Source organism: Cimex lectularius, unplaced genomic scaffold, assembly GCF_000648675.2.
Source record: "Cimex lectularius strain Harlan isolate CLEC.00 unplaced genomic scaffold, Clec_2.1 scaffold105, whole genome shotgun sequence".
NCBI lineage: Eukaryota > Metazoa > Arthropoda > Insecta > Hemiptera > Cimicidae > Cimex > Cimex lectularius.
Window position 1 is genome coordinate 873,665 of NW_019394178.1, and position 21,022 is coordinate 894,686.

Consider the following 21,022-nt stretch of genomic DNA (forward strand, 5'->3'; position numbering starts at 1 on the left):
CGTTTCAAATGGATAAAAAAATCCAAGCTTGTTAAATCATGATGTTGTTACTGAGGAAAAAAAACCAGTTTGTTAATTGTAAATTCAACATAAATTGTTGTACGGTAATAACAAGATCAGATATGGAGCGTTTTTTGGGCTGAATTCACGAAGCTGTTGACCTTCTTTCAAGGCTGTGCTCGACTTTTAACAGCCTTTGAAGGATACATTCCTCGGATACTTTCACCTCCGGGATAGCCGTGATCGTATAGTGGTTAGTACCTTGCGTTGTGGCCGCAATAACCCAGGTTCGAATCCTGGTCACGGCAATAATTTTTTTATTATTCCTACAAAAGTAAATATTAAAACATTAAGAACGTGCGATGTATTAGTTTTGAAAAATCGACCAAAATTATTTGTAAATTTAAAATTTTAACATCACTATAATTTCCTGTAAAATTTTAATTAAAATATTGTTTGCTTCTCAACAATTTTTTGTTGGACTAAATTCTCTCCTTAAATCCACATTATCGATTCACCGTTTAAATAAAGAAACCTCAAATTCCTGGAAACGGATTTCGAGATACGCTAGCGATTGTCAAAGCCCCTACCGCCAACTGTTGTTTTTTTCCCTTTGGTCCTTTTATAGTGTTGAGAGTCTCTACTCAGACTGCTCTACATTTAACAGCCTCTGAAGGATTAATTCGCCCAAGACTTTCACCTCCGAGATAGCCGTGATCGTATAGTGGTTAGTACCTTGCGTTGTGGCCGCAATAACCCAGGTTCGAATCCTGGTCACGGCAATAAAATTTTTATTTTTACTCAAATTCGCCTGCTCAATAAAAAAAATTCAATAAGAAAAAACAAAGTTCAATTTTTTATAAATTACGTTTAATCTCACTTTTTTTTACCAAAACACAGCTAATTGCACGAAATTTAATTATACGTAATAAATTGGTAATAAAAAAGTCATTTAAAAAGCTTATGAGGCGAAGATATTTAACTTCACTTTCAATTTCGTGGTCCGCTTGACCAATTAATACATTACAATTAATTAAGGTTTATATTTGAGATGAAAAAAAGTTAATGGCACGAGCGGGATTCGAACCCACGATCTTCGGCTAGATACGCCGCTGCTCTACCACTTGAGCCATCGTGACCTCGATCCACTCAGACATCAACTTCCTATCTCAATCCCACCTTATGAGTTTTCCCTCCTTTTTGCCATTTTTCAAATGTCGTGTAATCGGATTGGATTCTCAACGACAAATGAAATGGCCACGGAGAGCTTTAGTGAAGTGTACTTCATTTTAATCATTAAATTCTCTAATTTCGTGGTCCGCTTGACCAACTAATTGTAATGTATTAATTGGTCCGAATGGATCGAGGTCACGATAGCTCAAGTGGTAGAGCAGCGGCGTATCTAGCCAAAGATCGTGGGTTGGAATCCCGCTCGTGCCATTAACATTTTTTCATCTCAACTAAAAACCTTAATTAATTGTAATATATTTGACATTCAGACTTCGTTTTGGTTAAAAAGCTCCTAAATTAAATGACAAAACCGAAATTTTGTAGACTAATCTAAAAACATTGAGCAACTTTTTTTTAATATGCTTTTTATTTCTACGTATATAACAATGATTATTAGCAATGAAGAATACAGGCATGGATCACAATCCGTCTGCCGGAGGTCGTTGTCAAGAGAAAAAATAAAGGAAAAAATAATAAGAATTAAAGCGAGGTTATAACATTATTCGCTACATGCTAGTACACCATCAAAAAAGATTAAACATAATAGTAAAACTACTTCTAATAGAAATCAGTTTTGTCTTGTACTTACTGAACATTATATTTTTTCATTGAAACGTTCAGATTTAACAACATGGTCGTCTTTGTTGATCTTTGTTGAATGTAGTCTCTTTCATCTCGAAATGTTTTTAATCTTAGTTTTGTTTGCATGGAGTTAAAAAGGTCGTAATCATTACTGATCTAATGATTGTTTATTTAGTTATTTCATTGCCAGAGCAGCCTTGATCGTTTAGTGGTTAAGACCTTACGTTATGCCCAGCAAACCAAAGTTCGAACAATAAAACAATTTTATTGCCTATAAAATATATTTTCCAATTTGTATAATTTACTACCCCAGAAGGGGCAATAACTAATGAATTGGTGTAGTTTGAAAATGTTATATTTTATTATTATTATATTATATTTTGGCATGGTGATTTTTTCCAGAGGATTGTTCAAACATAAACGGATTTTATTGGATAAATTCATCCAGTACTGTCATCTCCTGAGTTTGTGTAAACGTTAGTACGTTGCGTGCTAGACCCAATAAACCAGATTCCAATCCTGGTCACGGCAGTAAAATTTTATATTACAAATCAAAATTGTTTGCGAGCAGAAAAAACCCACAATATAATATGGTAGTCTTAAAAAAATGTGGCTGGATATAACTAAAAACATCACGCTGTAGCTTCTTCTTTTTCAAAATTTCTTTCTCACTCTCAAACGCAAACCCCTCAGGCTATTTCTCAACTGAGCAGTTAATCAAAAAAGCTTTTTATATATACATATTTATTTTCAATTTTAACTAACCAACATTGTACTTTATTGAAAATTAAGAGCAAATTTTTAGCGTGAAGAAATGAAGCATAAAATCAATGTTAAATTATGTTGTTAAATTATTAAAATATATACATAATTAAATTTAAACCGTTTATAGAACGTTTCCTTAGAGTATTTATGCAATATATAAATTTCACAGAATTACTAATAATTTATTCAGACTGATTCAGAGAATCGTAAGACCATAGATTATGTTTTTGTTTCCGTACATATTTAACGTAAATTATAATAATTAAATCTATTCTACCGTATTTTTTAATTTGGAATTTATTCGTAGCCAGGCTTCTTACACATAAGCAAGCATCTAAATCACAAATTTATGTATTGAAAAAAAATCAAAAATTACCAACTTCCTTATAAGACGAAAAATCTTAAAAGAAATTATTTACTATATGGAATTTTGAAATGTGAGCACAATGAAAAACCTTTACCAAAAAATCGAATTTGTATTATTAGTCCAAACTTTAAAATAGTTCTTATTTTGCCTCCCGCGAGGACTACCTTCCACATCATCAAATACTTACAAAAATCAACTTTAAAATCCCAATTCTGAAAAGATGTGTTTTTTTAAATATCAAGTTTACCCTCGAGGTTGCAGAACTACGTGTAAATAAACATTGACAGGAACACTTATTGAATTGAACTGTCAAATAGTACGGCGCTCCTTAATAGACTAAACCAGCAAGACTGCACGGTCTTTCCGGTCCATCCCGCGAATTAGAAGATACATTTATCTACCGAAACAATTAATTTATGATGTTGTTCTTTAACTACGAACTTTGCAATATAAATATAAATAGAAACATACCAAATATACTTTTCCTATTAAATAGCTAATGGATAATTCTAATTATTATATAACTAACTCAGTCAAGAAATGTTTTCCCTTCATACTCTCTCTTTTCCCTAACTTGTTCTCATTTTCTTAATTTCCCCTATTGAAGTATCGTATTTTGTATACTATATAATATATATTTTTATTTTATTTGTAATTATGCCTTACTCTCTATTGTGTATCTCTCTGTCCCTCCCTCCTATTCTCTCTCTCTCTCTCCCTCCCCCCTATTCTCACTCTTCCTCTAAGATTTATTAATCTTTCAACAAGAAAGGCGAAGAAATTCTTTCTTATACTAATTTCTACTAACAGTCTAAACTGTAAAATTCTACTTTTGTCTTTCCGCGAGGACTACATTTCATATCATCAAATACTTCAACGATAAATTTTTAAATCGCAATTCTGAAAAGATGTGTTTTTTAAATAACCAGTTTTGCTTTGAGGTTGCAGAAGCACGTGTATATAAACATTGTCAGGGACATTGATTAAACTGAACTCCCAAAAAGTACGGCGCTCCTTAATAGACTAAACCATCAAGACTGCACGGTCTTTCCGGTCTATCTCGTGAATTAGAAGATATACTAATTTATTAATATAATTAATTTATGATGTTGGTGTTTAACTACGAACTTTTTAATATAAATATAAAAGATAAAACCCCTTCAGGGAAAAAGCACTTTCAGGTAGTCACCCCTTGTGATTATAGTTATAGTTTGGATGATGACCATCTTAACATAGACTGCTACACAGATGGATCACTTATCAAAGGTAGAGGGCGTGGTGCAGGAATCTACATACCAAAATTAGGAATCAGCATCTCCTCCCCTCTTGGTAATAACACCTCCGTTTTTCAGGCGGAAATCTGGGCCATTAATGTGTGTTGCAGAACACTTATGTAAAATAAAATTAAGGGAAAAGATATTAGATTTTTTTCTGGCAGTCAGGCTAGTCTTAGGTTATTACAAAAAGATTGGTCAACCTCACGACTGGTGGAGGAAACTGGAGATAATATCAATAGGATCTCTTCCAGGTTTGAGAACAAGGTAACCCTTATTTGTATACCAGCACATAAAAGACCCATGGCAATGAAAAGGCGGATGGCCTAGCCAAAGAAGGTTCTAACTGCGTTTGTCGGGTCACAACCGGTATTATCTCACTCTATGAGCACAGCGGAAGAGAGTGTCAATAACTAATTTATCCCCCGGAAACAGGCAATCGAAAGATTTTGTTAAGGTGTTCAAATCAGCAGAATCGAAATGGCTATTCTCTAACTTAAGGAAGGGAATTAGGAGGCTCATAGGTATCCTGACGGGCCACTGCCCACTGAGAAGACACCTCTCCGTAATGGGTATTCTACCAGAGCCTTTTTGTCGTTTTTGCGAAATAAAAGAAGAAACGGCAAGGCACTACCTCGCAGAGAGTGATAGGTATGATAGGTCTAGATTTGAAATCTTTGAAGGAGAGGACATCACCAAATCACTCCCCGAGATAAAATGGTCCAAAATCTTGGGGTTTGTGAACAAGTTATATATATGTAAAAGAAAGTCGACGTTACATGTTAGCGTCATACTTCTTTTAAGCACATTTATATTTGTTTAAACTAATTTTGAAATTTGCCGCGCACTACTTCGACTCGATTGTTAAGAGGGAGGTTAACTTGTAGAGTAGATAACAAGTTACGAGTGCATTGTTGAAGTCTTGAAAATCTAATATAAATAATAGCTTTAATTGTCGTTTCTTTTGTATTTTTACAGGTAAATTTGTATTATAAAACTTTGATTTACATTTGTTCCTAGTAATAAATTACTTTTGTATTTTTACAGAGCAACAATTTGGCTTATTATTTCATACCCCAAACGCCTAATACGATTGTNTCTTCCTTCCTATTCTCTCTCTCTCTGTCTGCCTGTCTGTCTGCTCTGTCTATCTATCTCTCTCTCTCTCTCTCTCTCTCTCTCTCTCTCTCTCTCTCTCTCTCTAACATACTGTTAAAAGTCAACCACTTGCAGCTATTATTAAAGTACTGTAGGATCGATTATATCAATAAATATTGATTGTAGACGAAAATTGTGCGATTGTCAGCGATTGTTTTTCTTGCACGTACGAATATACATATAACAAAAAAAATACATAAACCTAATTTATAAACCATTCAGCCCGCGCCGAGGGGCAAAGGGTATAAAGTACTTCGGTCATATTTGTGCTCTGCAAGCAAACAAATCCCGTTATTTTTGTGTTTTTTATTTGAGGTTTGTCACGAATTCTGGTCCGTGATTTTTGCATTAAACATGACCTAACTTGACGGAGTATTTTTCTTGTATGTACGACTGAAATATTATCATGGATTTTAATTATTTATTACGGCTGTAGGCTATACCCCAACCACCCAGGATAGACATTCATTACCACATAGCTATAATTTTTTAATAACTAGCTTTGCACCGTTTGACATATTTAATCTGCAAAAAAAGTGGTTGCTTAATCCCCTCCGAATGTATGCAACAAAGACAAACGATAAAATTGTATTGTTATATATTGAATCTAATTTGTAAAAACTATGATTTACAATGAACTGTATGGATGACCTGGCTCCTCGTTCAACTTTGCTCCTTGCCTTTTAGTATTTTATTCTAACTTCTTTGGCAATTTAGATCATGGTTGAAATTGAATATTTCTGTAATTAATTCATGTTAATGTTCGTATGACATGTCGATTTAAAAAACAAACTATTTCCACCATTGAATGGGTTTGACATTACTTGTATCGTTTTGATTGAACTGTAACAAGTAGGGCAAAACGTGCAGCCTTTAAAAACCAACTATTGCGAATTTCCTATAAACCAATGCAAACAAAAACTCGAGTTCAAGACGATGAAAAAAAGATCAGACAGCGGTGAAAAGTAGATCTAATGATGTATTAGCTCGCGCAGACAGCATAAATAAAGAGTTTTTCGGAGTTCCATTGTTTGCCTATTGGATCAATTTTTGCCTGTTTTCCCCGTTTTGTTTGTTTGACCGAACCGAGTAAGTCGTTGTCACTGTCTAACCCAACATCGATTCGATCAAAATGGGCATTTCGTAATCAAGACGTTTACAGTTTTTCGAACTTTTGTTTATTGTATAACGGCTCAAACAAGGCTCATTCGCGTTCAATGAAATTTTGCTATTGTTGTTTTTTCTAATTCTTACAGTCAGGTCCCTCTTAAACAAAGTATTGTCATTATAAAATTATAATGATTAACATGTACCTTATAAGTTTAAATTAAACAAAATTATTCTAGTTGGACTTTTGTTTTCTTACATCCTGCCGGGAAAAGTGTGATTTTTTATTAAAAAAGTGATGTAAAAAAGAAAAGCACAAGAAGGAGAAATAATGACAAAATGTCAGAAATCAAAAAATAATGTAAAATGGTGGTATAAAAATATACGCAAATGAGTTTTATGGGTTTTTGACTATGCAAGTCAAAGTGGAATTAAATTAATAGTGGACTTATTTTATGATCTATAAAGCGTATCAAATATGAGTTTATTGATGTATCTTTCATAAAATTTAATGTAAGGATTCGTTATGTTGATCGATATTGAAATTATGTTCAAAAATACAGTCTGGTCATTTCTTGAAAGTATTGAGGGAAAATGGAACCAGGCAAAATGTCGATGCAACGAAAAATCTCGATGAAAAATGAATAACAGCACAAAAAATGCCCCCCTTTTTCTTATTTTTATGTTTTTTTACAAAAGGGGTGGGAAATGAATGAACTCGGTCAGCCCGTCACGAAAGTAGGCGCTGAAAATAAACCCCCGGTCAAAACTACCTCCCCCACACCGGTTTTAATCTTTATGGCCTGGAGCTTTTCCGTTCGGACTATTTTCCTCATTAAACCCACCGGCCCCTTGAGGGTTGCTTTTTTTAGTCATCTCCGCATTTTCGGATTTGTCGTCGAAGCCCCTAGTTCTTGAAGATCTGAGCTGAAATATCGACTCTTTAAGAATAATGGACTCTCTTTTATCACGCCACCCTACGGCACGTTACGTCAAAAATTCACCTCTAAATGAAAGTAGGCCATTCACAAAACAAGGTACACTAAATAATCAACATCGAGCCATATAAAATCAATAATTCCCAATACAAATCGAAAAAATTCGATGTTGTATTATTTATATTATTTATTTATTGTTTAGACGTGGTATGTTACACAACAGAAATGTCCACAACTTTTATTTTTATATTTTTCACTTATATAATCATACACAAAATATTACATAATCCACCAAATGGTTTTCTTTATGAAGACCAAAGCTGAATAAGAAAAAAATGTGTAGTATTACAATTGGAAAATATGACCTTAGATAATTTTTCAAATTTTAATGTTACAACTGTTTTTCGCAAACAGATGAAGTATTTAATACATTCTTTTATTAAACTACCTTTTTCATAGAGAATAAAACTGCTATAAAAAGATTTCAAGCTTTAAAAGTTATTCAAATAAATTTTCGAAATTGTCAAGCCTTCTGGTGCATATTACCCTGGCTAACTTAAAACCCGCCGTCACTTACGCTTAATATAAGATTCTCATCTTTCATGTAAATTCTGTGTCAAGAACTTTCCAACTTCTTCTGTTGACTCTATATTGCAAGACCCTCAACTTTGTGACGTTCGTAGGGCGTAGGCATCAAAAATTCGAACTCAATCGGAAAATCGCTTATCCTGCATATTTTTCTCCTACACTCTAGTCCATTCAATTCAATACAGAAGAATTAGCAGCCAAATAGAAATAACGATCTATATTTTTGTAAACTAAGAGCTGAGAAATATATTTTTATGTTATAAAAAATGTAAATTTTATTCCCAAATTTAAGTTTTTTCCAAACATTAAGGAATCATTATTTTTTAAAACCCCTTAGCTATGAATGAAGAGTATATTCAGGCGAATAAAACACTAAAATATTGGTTGTAATAGATCAAGTAGATTTTGAGAAAATAGTAACCAAAAATTTGTTAATTCGGTTCTAAAATTAAAAACAAACTGAAAAGAGGATGCTGGTGCCCCCGAAATCGATATCGTTATAATAAAAGGATATTTTGAAATGGTCGTACGTTCCTGAAAAAACACCTAGACATCTTAAAACAAGGGTACAACCAAGATCAATCATCAATCAATTCTCTAAGGCTTATAAAGCACCAATGGACTCGCGAAAAAGTTGCTTGTAGGCCCTAGCACTGTTACAACATAATAATAATAATTAATAAAATTCAACATAAACTATTACTGGGAAGTAATGTCTAAAAAAAATATGGAACATTTTAGTTGAGAAAGGTCACTTTACTTATCTCCAAATGGAGCAAGAGTTCTTTCTTCCCGTCACCGTTAGAAAATGATCGAAACGCGCGTAATTCCATAAAGTGGGCCGTAAAACTCGGAAGGGGATTATACGATGAGTATACCGAATGGCCAGGAAGAAGTGTCGTTTGATGTATGAAAAAAAAAGTATTATAAAAAAAATACGTTTCACGTCCCGTGTAAGTTTCCGTGTTAAATTACGGTCTGCGTTGAAAAAAACCTGCGATATCGTACGGAATGAGGCTATTGAAAGGTAATCGCCACTTATTCCTTAAGTGTCAAACTTTCATGGGCAAACTCCTAGGCCCTTTATTTCATTGTCGGAATTGCGGGAATGTTGTAAAAACTGAATCTTCTCTTTAATATCAATTAAATTTGTGTAATAAAATATAAAAACTATTTCTCAAAGGAAGGAAAACATAAAACAAAATTTAAATAATACATTCCTGGTTTTCATAGACAGAAATATACAACAGGATTGTTATATAAAGTTTAAATTTAAATTTGAAATGCGTTTCTCCGTAAATGAATTCCAATTCGAACTCCGTTTGTTTAGTTGTTTTCATCAGCTTGTAGCTTTGTCAACAAGGAAAATGTAAGGAAAACAAAGGGCTGGCAGCTCGGCAGAGATATAAAAGTGAGACAAACTCGGATTTCTATTCAAATTCAACTGTCAATATATGCAATTAATTAAAGCAATAAAAAAGTATGCAACAAAATTCTGAATCGATTGATAACATATGTTTACATAAAAATAAAAATAAAATGGAAAAGCAACATTATGAAAATTTACTGATAAAGTTATCTGTGTTTATCCGAAAATTATAAATTGGATGTGCAAATCAGCAAATTAACCCAGATGGGTTACCATGGAAGAAAGATACGTTCAGAATGTTCACTTGAAGAGAAATAATAAAGAAAAAAAATAATAAAAAGCGTACCCTTCGTTTAGTGGGTGTAACGAGTGGGCATGATAAATTGGTGGCAGCCCTCCAAAAACCGCACGCCACAAGAGAAAATAGTAGGGAAAAAGGTAACTTTAAAAGGGAGCACGATTTTTCAAATTTGTCCCAATAATTAGGAAATTAAGTTATTTTGATATCGCCTGTCCTTTCCCCAGCCCTGTTTGTATTTTGTGGAGTAATTTAAATATAATATATGAGCAACCTCTTCACTTAATTGGAAATATTTTATTAATTTATTCCATATTGAACAATTATAATTAAATTAAAGGTCGATTCTTTTTTCATATGAGTCAATTGCCATTTTTTGCCTTTAATCTCCAAAATTCACCTATGCTTCTTCAGCTGGCTATTGGTATTATTTTACGTTTATTTATTTAATAAAGCATTTATGTTTCAGGAACTGTGGTTTTACATTTTCTACATAGAATACTGGGCTAGACTTTTACGGTAAGAATTATATTGACAACTATTCCTATTACGTTGAGTATTATTATTAATGCGTTTTAAAGAAATTGAAATTCCAAATTTTACAAAACATATTTGTTATTTTTATAATTTTCCTTTTTTTACCAATAAACTAGTATTTATAAACGTGCCAAGGAGATTACTTTTGACAAGGTTCTAATTTTGGCCAATTTACACCTCGGTGCGCTGAGAATTATTTAACAAACTGTTTATTAATCATGCGGAACCTCATTAGGGTCCGGTGTTTGCTCAAAGGACGTGTGGAAAATTTGAGAAAACGAGTTAAAATTCGTTTGAAAATTGCTTCTACCCGGGCCCATCTTGCTTAATAAAGCTCCTTGGGCAGATGAACAATTTTATGCAATTACCGGTCCGACACATCTTACTGACATGACCAAGCCCCCCCGCCACAAGTTTACAGATTTTAACTAGAAAAGATTAAACTTGAAAAAAAAAACAATAAAAAAGTCGTTGTTTGTGAATATAAAAAAAAGAAACTTTTTAAAATATGTGATTGTTAGTTTTGAGCTGTGATAAACATTTAATCTTGAAATAATAATTTCTATGCATAATGATGTTTAACATAACACACAGAAATTTGTTACTCACACCACTCTGTTGGAGGCTAAAAAACTAGCCCTTTTTTAAAACGGTATTCATAAATAAACAGAAGCGATCTTTTGAAAATTGAATAATTAAAGGACATTTTTCTGGTATAATGATAGACGATGATAAACGGAAATACTTGCCGAAATAAAATGGAGAGGATTAAAAACAACAAATTTCAAGCAAATAACTTAAAAGAGTACACGTAATTAACAAATTATGCCAATTAGGGCTAACCTTATCGATAAAAACAGGGCACAAAAAATATATATTTTTTATTGAGGTTTTTTTGCAAAGGTGGGTGGTGGAAAAAAAATAGCGACACGTACCGATGAAAAACGCCTTGCATGAGATAATGACCAACGAACCCTCGTGTAGGGTGGTTATAATTTTCAAATAGCCCCCCTCAGACACGCCTTATATATTAGGCCAGGCGGTGAAAGTTTATGGTTTTACTGCAAAACGGTAGAACAGCATTAAAAAGAACGGTTGGGAAAATTAGCATGATTTATTTAAACTCTACCTTAAATTTCACCGTGATATAATTTATCCATTGAAATAATAAAAACGGAAAAGTTAAATGCAAACTTGCATTGTTATTTTGGCATCGGAGGGAAAATAAAAAAATGGGATAAAGCTGAATGAAATCAAGCAATGTGTCCCTTGTGATGTGGCACAAACCAGATTTTTCTAGAGTCAGTAATTCTGAAGTTTATAAGCAATTATTAATTAATATTAATTAATATCTCTCTCTCATACACTCTCTCTCCCTATCTTTAAAAAAAAAAAAAAAAATCCGGCGCTTTGGATTAACAAAGGTATTACAGAATTGACGAAATATAGGGATAATGCTTAAAATATTCAAAAAAACGAGAAGCGAGGACGATAATACAAAATATAAGAAAATAAGAAATTTATTTGCTATTTATTTATTACTATTGTGCATTAAATAATCATTGTTCTATTTAAGCCTTAATTAGAAAGACACCTTTTAAAAATGAAAATTATAATCAAGAAATTACGATAAATTGATATAATTAGTTGTAAGAGCTGAATAAAATAAAATGTTAAAATTAAGTTTCCTGACTTCGGTAAGAGAGAACCCTATGGTCCTATGCAAGGTTAATAAACTATTCATTCATTCTATCTCTCTCTCCCTCTCTCTCTCTTTCTCTCTCTCCCTCTCTCTCTCCCTCGCTCTCTACCTATCTATCTGTTTGTTTACTTCGTTCATTCTCGCTATTCTCTATCGTTCTTTCTTTATCACCCTCCCTTTCGCTCTTTCTCTCACTCTCTCTCTCACTCTTTCTCTCTCTCTCTCTCTCTGTTTTAGACTGTTATATTTATTGTTTATTTTCCACTCAAGCCGTCATCTATTTTCTTACTGTATGCCTTTTTCTACAATACAACTCTCAGGTGTATTCAAAGTATACGTTTTTCCCTAATCATTATATATTTTTTTTAATAAAAAACAAAAGTTTACACGTAGCTGTACAATTCTCCTATTATAGCTGTCTGGATTTGTCTTTCGCTTTCACAAATTTCTTTACTCTCCAGCCCTGCTCCACCCTCTCTCTCTCTCTCTCACTCTCTCTCTCTCTCTCTCTCTCTCTCTCTCTCTCTCTCTCTCTCTCTCTCTCTCTGAACTAAAATAGGCGTACCAGAAACTGTGCTAACGATATACATGAAAAAATTATCTGAAATTGAAAGAAAATTCAAACAATAGAAAAAAGCACCGAGTATCAGGCAAGCTAATAATTTAGTAAATTTCTCATAATCGAACTTTTCTATTGCAGCAGCAAAGATAAGTGTCCAATAGACCGTCCACTGCCCTCTTAACCTCCATCTAAAGAAGATGAGAGTAAGCTGAGACAAAGACATGCCGACTCTGTCAGGAAAAGAAGAAACATCGGCTCATATCCAATAAAAAAATAAAAATAAAAATAAATATTAAGGTAAGACGTCATGAAAATTAATAATTACAGAACAAGAACGTTTCTTGACGTTTGTCATCCCACCAATTTGCCCAGTCGGAGAAAGGAATTTTGTAAAGGCCGCTCGGTTGAAGTCAATTAGTCTTGAGGCCTACATTTTCATGGCACTATCACGCCCTTCCAATTGCAGCAATTCCCGTCTCCGTAGGTCTGAAATTAACCCCTGGACTCGATATTGCCGTTTAAATAAAAACTTAATGCCGGGTGAAATTTTCCCGACGGTAATTTACATTTAATTTGAAGATCCCAATTGCTCAGCCTTGTGCTTTTTTCATCGGGCTCGCCGATAAATTAGACAGCGTAATCTGGGATATTTACATTCGTGAAATCGAACCAACGGAGAAGGCTGTTTCTGGCCAACCCAATGATTTAGTTTACTTACAATTGCTAATCCGACAGGCATTACACAGCCAGGGATATTTTTTTCCCTCCGTTATTTATTATTCTGTCTCGATGTACGCTGAAAAAGGTCGATAGCGAGCGTTTCGACAACCCACGCACACTTTCGTATATTCTTTCATTCGCACTCGGTCGTACGCACAACCTCCTTCCATCCGCGCACGCAATATCCTCTTAAAAAGTAATAATCTGTGCCGGCAAGTGGGCATGTGCGTGGTTGCGTGCGTGTGTGCACGCGGCTTTTCTGAGTTGAACAACGAGAAGTTACGCGACGCTGTCTAACGTAAGTAAAGTGTATCTCATACATTTCTAAATCTGCTTATCTTGGATCTAAACCATGATCAATGTAAGAATCACATGGGATTGAGCACAAAAAAGAAGACAAGAGGGAACGTAAGTTTTATTTAAAAAAAAAAATCGTTTTTATCATAATTTGAACCCCTATGAAATATCTAGAAAGTTTATATTGAAACTTTTCTGTTCAAAAAGCATAATCTCTGGCACAGTTAACAATATTTTAGGATCCGTTGGAGAATCAATTTACGAATGTACCCTGACAGGTAAAAAAACTGCTCTCCAGTGATTATTCGAAAATTGTGAGATGCGGTCTGGTGTGATGTAGGTTTCAGAAAAACATTTTCTTTATCGTGCCAACGTTTCCATCTTTATTGAGATCATCTTCAGGGCCTGGAGNGCACGATAAAGAAAATGTTTTTCTGAAACCTACATCACACCAGACCGCATCTCACGATTTCTGAATAATTATCGATTAACGGTCACTAATCACCAAACTCTTCACTCCAATTTTGTGATCTTAAAACTTCTTCTTTTTTAATTTCCAATAATTTAACTGAAACGATACTACAGAAGCGTCTGATGTGCACCGTTGTGTATGAATAATAATTTTCCCTTTGATATTTTGTACAGGTTCAACTCTATTCAATAATGCAGAACGCTGCATCTGTCTGCCTGACGATTAGCTCGTTCCATTGGAAATAGTCTATCTTTATAAAATATTCTTTATTAGGATTCTTATTTTAGACGTTTTAATCTAATATCGACCGGAAACAATCGATTACTCGGTATTATTACGAATGAAAACGAACCACAAGTCTCAAATAACTGTTGAACCGTAACGCCAGTAGGTAAAATATATTAAAATCTCGAGAATATATTAAAAACTCTATTCTAGACACAGTGGAGGTTTGTATGAAAATTAGCTAGTCCTCCAATTTGAGTATTCAAAGTGGATCCTCAGCACGTCCTCGTTGTCTCAACATCCCCAACACTGTTTAGAATGCATCATCGACATGCATTTCTCCAAAAACAACATACCATTAAGACTTAACAAACAGTAATTATGTCAATTTTAAAATCGCCAAAATTTTCAGTGAAGTGATAAAAATGATTATTTTTGCCAAAAAAAAAACTCTGCCAAAAATTAACACCACGATACAAACTTGAAAAAAATGTAGCATATAGTTATACATTTTTAAATAACCATTGACGATTTAAAGACAAACAGATTACCACCATAATCATTTATAAAAAATTATAACTTGTTAATTCCTTCTTACGCCGAAGAGTTCGCAGATTTATCATTCCCCTTCCTAATTCGTTATTTTCAACCTTAATTAAACAAACAAATATCATATATATTTTTATTTAGCTGTTAGAAGCAACAGGGTGTGGCAACGGTGGGATCGTTAACACGGCGTTTCATTACTGTAATAGTCCCGTGTTCAAATTCCAGAGTACTTACAAATTAATTTTTCCCAAAACTACCTGGCTTTCTGGACTTTACCTTTATATATGTAGAAAGGCAGAGAACAGAGAAAGGGGGAAGAAATACAGGAAAGAAAGAGAGGGAGAGAGAGAGAGTAAGGGAGAGAGTGAGTGAATGAGTGAGTGAGTGAGTGAGAGTGAGAGAGAGAGAGAGAGAGAGAGAGTGAGAGATAGGGATAGAGAAAGAGAGTGAGTGAGAAAGAGAGCGAGAGAGAGAGTGAGTGAGAGTGAGTGAGAGAGTGAGTGAGTGAGTGAGAGAGAGTAAGTGAGAGAGAGAGAGAGAGAAAGAGAGAACGAGAGAGAGTGAGTGAGAGAGAAAGAGAGATAGAGAAAGAGAGCGAGAGTGAGTGAGAGAGAGAAAGAGAGATAGAGATAGAGAAAGAGAGTGAGAGAGAGAGAGAGCGAGAGAGAGTGAGTGAGTGAGAGAGAGAGAGAAAGAGAGAGCGAGAGAGAGTGAGTGAGAGAGAAAGAGAGATAGAGAGAGAGAAAGAGAGCGAGAGTGAGTGAGAGAGAGATAGAGAGATAGAGATAGAGAAAGAGAGTGAGAGAGAGAGAGAGAGAGAGCGAGAGAGAGTGAGTGAGTGAGAGAGAGAAAGAGAGAGCGAGAGAGCGTGAGAGAGAGAAAGAGAGATAGAGAGAGAGAAAGAGAGCGAGAGTGAGTGAGAGAGAGAAAGAGAGATAGAGATAGAGAAAGACAGCGAGAGTGAGTGAGAGAGAGGGAAAGAGAGATAGAGATAGAGAAAGAGAGAAAGAGCGAGAGTGAGCGAGAGAGTGGGTGAATGAGTGAGTGGGTGAGTGAATGAGAGAGAGAGAGAGCGAGAGAGAGTGAGTGAGTGAAATAGAGTAAGTGAGAGAGAGAGAAAGAGAGACAGAGCAAGAGATAGTGAGTGAATGAGAGAGAGAGAGAGAAAGAGAGAGAGAGGAAGAGAAAACTAGAAAAAGAAAGAGATACAAACAAAGTGAGAGTGTGTGAGCGAGAGGAGAGCAGCACACGAAGACAGTTGGCAGTAAATGATGATCTACCGGTTTGTCTAAAAATAAGGTAAATTGAGTTTTGTATAAACAAATATTTCTTAACCACTTTTATCATTTATGCCTATTTTTTCACAAATGCAAAATAAAAGTAACGTGCAAGTAAGCCCAATTGCTGAATGGGCGTCTAAGATACATTACTTATATGGTTTTAAAATTATCGATGATCCTACACGCTCATATACATCGAAAATAAGCCTTCCTGTGCACCTTAATAATAGCCTTTGCTGGATGCAATCAGAACTTCGCTGATTCGTGTGATGATTCTTCACTCAGACAGTTGGAAATCTCAGTTATGATAACTTTTAAATTCCGTTTATATCAATTAATTATCGATTGATTTTCTTAACTTGCCTAGTTGGTACTACTACACTTAAACCCTATAGCCCACGGTAGCTGAGTGGAAAGTATTTGCCACGCTAGCGGTTTTTGGTTCGATTCCTCCCATAGCCTCTGAAGCAAAAAGTTCTGACTTTTACTACAAAATGTTGTTCTCTTTGATTCGAGTAAAAATGTGCTGTTTTTATTGAATATTTTAACACTTCACACATGAAATCTACAAAAGCGAACATATTCAACGTATTCTATTAAAGTGAGCCTAATTGCAATTTATCCCTTCTAAACAACAGATTGCAGCGAAGCGGTGTATAAAGTTAATTGGATTTCACAGCATTTCGATTACAAAAACCCACCAGGACGTGTTAATTAAAGTGCAGTGGTTAGAAATAAATAAATAAACAATTAAATAAACTCATTGGTATTATATCGTTTACATAAAATATATGTCCTTATAAATTTTCGCAACATCGGTAAATTAATTAATTCGAAAGTTTTAACGTTTTTAGAAAAGCGACAGAGAGACTTGAGATTTACTTTTCCTAGATAATAAATTTCTGCACATGCCCAATGCGGAAGATTCCCTTACCCTGTTGGACCTTTTGCACTAGGCGTCTAATATCGGGCTATCCGGCCCGGAGGACCAATTGGTTAGGTTAAATATTTAAAACTTATATAATTTTGAAGGTTTCAGGAATAACATAGATAATATAGAAGTCACTTGTAACATTTTAAAAATAGTAAGCATGATATATTTCATCATTAAATTAGAAATAAAGTTTATTAAAACCGAAAGGGGAAAGCTTACCCTTAACACTTAAAAAGGCATTTAATTAAAGTTTTTCCTAAGTTGAATTCAGTTTTTGACAAAGCACGCTTGATTAATAAAATCGTAAGTAATTTGATATAAAGGCAAAAATTACTGAGTTTTAAAGATATTCAGCTAAATAAAAAACCCTGTTATTTCTATAAAATTAAGTTCGAAAGTTATGCGATTTAATATTCTTGAACACAATTGGAATATTGAGGAATATTCCTTCTCACCAACATGAATGTAACGAAACGTATCAATCTAAATTTAATACATTGTTCGAGAAAGTAGAAATAGTTTTCTCGATTTACAGAATGTAGACTAAAAAGTAGAAAACAAGTCCTTTGGGAGTGAAGTTGACGAGAAATGGCCGGGTAATCATTAGATTTCACCGACGAATTCAAAATAGATATAGTACCTTCATCACTAATTGATGAACTGGGAAACAAATCATTAAAAACGCTTGCATATTCAATTTTCTTAGTTTGGCTTACTTGTACTTCCTTTCTTATTTACTTCTTAGTTCCTAGTATTTGGCCCGAATACAACTTCAGTTTATTTATCATCTGAAAGCCTGATTTTATTTATTTTATTTTTTTAACAAAAACAATGAAAGGGAAAGGGAGATGATAATGTATAGATAAAAGAAAAAGATAGAAGAGATAGAATGAATATAGAGATAGAATAGAGGGGAGGGGGAGAGAGAAAGATATAGAAAGAGAGAAAGAGATTGAGGGAGAAGGAAGAAGAGAGGAAGAAAGAATGAGTCACTCTACCTCCAAATGTGTAAAAAACAGAAATCACGAATGAAGACGAGACATGTAAAGGACAATAATTGTTTATCCAATAATTGATATATGTAATTGCCTTTAGATAATTAGAACTGCCGACTAAAATCTGACTGTTTTTGTATAATAAAAAGTTGAATGATTTTTGGTAAATTTTGGAAAAGCTGGCAGTAAAAACATATTTACGTTCGGAAATCAATTAATGAAACTGGTTATTCAGACAAATGTTAAAATTTGACCCTTATGGAGTGGAGTCTGAATAAGCCTTTGTTTAAGAAAAGTCAATTATTCTAAAAATAAAAAGTTATATTTTTGCTTAGGGTAAAACTGATCCTTCGACGGATCGATGTTCCTCCCTTGCAGGATAAAGTTTATAGCCAAGATTATAACGCCTTGTGTTTATGACTGGAACGGCTCAATTTATTCACATTCTACCATTATGGCAGTCCTGTTCGATGTGGAAATTATTCAGCCTCATCTACTTTGAATGTGGGCAATCCTCGATCTACGGAAGGAAGCCGCACATCCTCTACGTGCTGTGCTCATGCGTACATCATCACTTTCTCAAACCCCCTACAAATAGTCGCTAGACTCGGTATCATTTCGTGAGGGGAATTTGCTTCCAGGAGGAATTTTCTCCCAGGGGAATCCATCGGGGTGGTGTCCATGGAAATTAATCTTAAGCAGATCAAGTCGGGTCCAAAGGGCAAGTTAAGATCAATAAATATTAAACAGCTGAGACTTACAGGCTTTCAACTGTGCGGATTGGATTTTTCGGACGCCCTTTAGCGATTCATTATCCTTGCTTCCATCTGCGAACAAGTAAATACAACTTACATGAAACCTTAATGATTTGATTTTTTTTCAGAAACAAATTAAAATCCAACGTTTACAATAACAATTTTACATAGAATACAAATGAAGGAAATCAGAAAATTCCATTAAAAAAAACATTATTTGATCAATTTAGTTGATCTACTACTAAGCTATGGCGGTAATTCATTTCAACTGTAATTCATTCAACAGCTTTTATAAAATTTTTTATTACTTTACATAAATTGTAGAAATGATAAATGGTGGAATGGGTGTGTTGTTCAATCTTTTCAAAAAGATGGTTCCTACTGACAGTTGCTCTCAACGATCTGGATTTCAAGCTTGGAGCTCATCATCAGGTTGAAAGAGCTTACAACCTCGTCTCCAGACATGCATTGTAAGAGTGTTTTTTTTTATTACTTTTGCTTGTTATTTTTACAAAGAGAAAGAATGCATTAATCAAGTAATTATTTTCTTAAGCTGACTGTGACGTTTGAACCACTTGCAGTTGTCTAGTGACTCACTCTGTAACTTCATCATAAAACTAAAGTCACTAGTTTTCGTGGTCCGTTTGAACAATTAATATCTCTCAATTAATTAAGATTTTTAGTTGAGATAAAAAAGTCAGTGTCACGAGCGGGATTGGAACCCACGACTCTCGGCTAGATACGCCGCTGCCCTACCACTTGAACTATCGTGAGATGGGAAGTTGGTGTCCGAGTGGATCACAGTCACGATAGCTCAAGTGGTAGAGCAGCGGCATATCTAGCCGAAGATCGTGGGTTCGAATCCCGCTCGTGCCATTGACTTTTTTATCTCAACCAAAAACCTTAACTAATTGAAAGATAAAGCTAAAGTTTGATAGTTTTCACGCCTATTATCGGATGTGCAATATCAATGAAATTTAACAGGCCAAAACACAAAAAGGAAGGAAGAAGGGAACTGAAATTATTCTGTTAAGAACAAAATTTGATTTGTAAGTTGTACCAAGAGTAAATTTCAATTAGATCCTTCTGTTTGATCTCGTGAAACTCGGTTCTATTGGTTTCAAAGTGTCTTTGCAGTGTAAATGGTATTAGAGGAAAATAAATAAGAATGATTTTTCACTGATATCTCCGCCGACCCACGGGCAGATAGTAAAACCCAACGCCGGCAATCCTCGGAACGATTATTGTTCAAAGCTTTCAGTCCTTCGAATAAAATGGTATAAAACGCGCTGTAGTTTTACCACTGATAATGACCCTCGCAATAAATCTAAAACCCATTTCCTCGGTTGAGACCCCAGTTGATTTATCCGATTTTCAATTAAATTGGCGCAGATTTGCTTTGAAACGACGTGATTGATTGAACATCCAACATTGTGACAGAATTCCATTAAAATCTAAACAATTATACGTTGTTTTGATTTTAACAAGCAATGGATGTTTTTGCAGAATCGAATATAAAATTGTTTACGTTATATCAAACAGTTCTTGAAATTCTCTGTAGATATTTGAACGATATTGAAAAAAGTATAACATGCTGGAATTTAAAATCAGATGAACACGCGATAGTTGTGACAATCTCGATTTTAGAACTTACTGAACCGTCTTCCAAAGATCTTCGACTTCGCAGCGCAATTCCTCACGCGGATCACTTGTTGACTTTGGTCTGGCCCGACGCTGTCTCCCGAAAACGAGGTGGCTCCAGACCGATGGCCGAATGCCCATTGCCGCAGAATATTTGCAAAGTCTCCAGATGCTCGTCTTGAAATTAGCGTGCCTGTGTATACGCACATGCGGTGTTTGTATAACCTCGTAGTTGTTGCGAATACGTATTTGCCAAGTGCAGTGCAAGTCCTCACCATTCGTTTTGGACAATAGTGAAACTGTCATTAATGCAGGTGCGGTTACTGTTTTGCGCAGTGCTTACAAACTAATTTTTTAAAGTATATTTAATTATATTTTTTATTTTTAAGAAAAATATGATTCGTAAGAGGAGCTTTCCAAATTAGTGGTTCTGTTTCGTAAACATCGAGGAACTCCGAAACTGTTGCGTTGGGCCAATCTATTCTTAATATTTAAAAAAAGAAAAAAACTGTTGATATTGTGTAAATTAATACATCTAAACTACTTAGGAATTGTTTATTAATGAAAAAAATTAGCATTAAATAGAAGTATACATTTTTTGTTGATTATGATAACAGTTGAAAGAGGGTTAAAGGTATGATCTGTTACATTTGATTTCCGAATGTGAGGATGGTTTA

General features: G+C 34.4%; 2 protein-coding genes and 2 non-coding genes across 5 annotated transcripts in view; 3 read left to right on the forward strand and 1 right to left on the reverse strand.

The window, feature by feature from the left end:
* Positions 1-21,022, reverse strand: part of LOC112126113 — a 302,358-nt gene that overhangs the window by 92,336 nt on the left and 189,000 nt on the right. For both annotated transcript variants that reach the window (XM_024229996.1, XM_024229997.1), the window contains exon 3: positions 18,711-18,776. In XM_024229996.1, the coding sequence (XP_024085764.1) occupies positions 18,711-18,776 (66 nt within the window). The remainder of the gene's footprint in view (positions 1-18,710; positions 18,777-21,022) is intronic.
* LOC106664874 (protein slit) overlaps positions 1-21,022 on the forward strand; it is a 234,670-nt gene that overhangs the window by 26,099 nt on the left and 187,549 nt on the right. The window contains exon 2 of the mRNA XM_014390923.2: positions 10,146-10,195. The gene's annotated coding sequence lies outside the window, so the exon portion shown is untranslated. The remainder of the gene's footprint in view (positions 1-10,145; positions 10,196-21,022) is intronic.
* Positions 237-308, forward strand: Trnah-gug. Its single transcript has one exon. It is a non-coding gene; the product is annotated as a tRNA-His (tRNA).
* Trnah-gug lies at positions 711-782 on the forward strand. Its single transcript has one exon. It is a non-coding gene; the product is annotated as a tRNA-His (tRNA).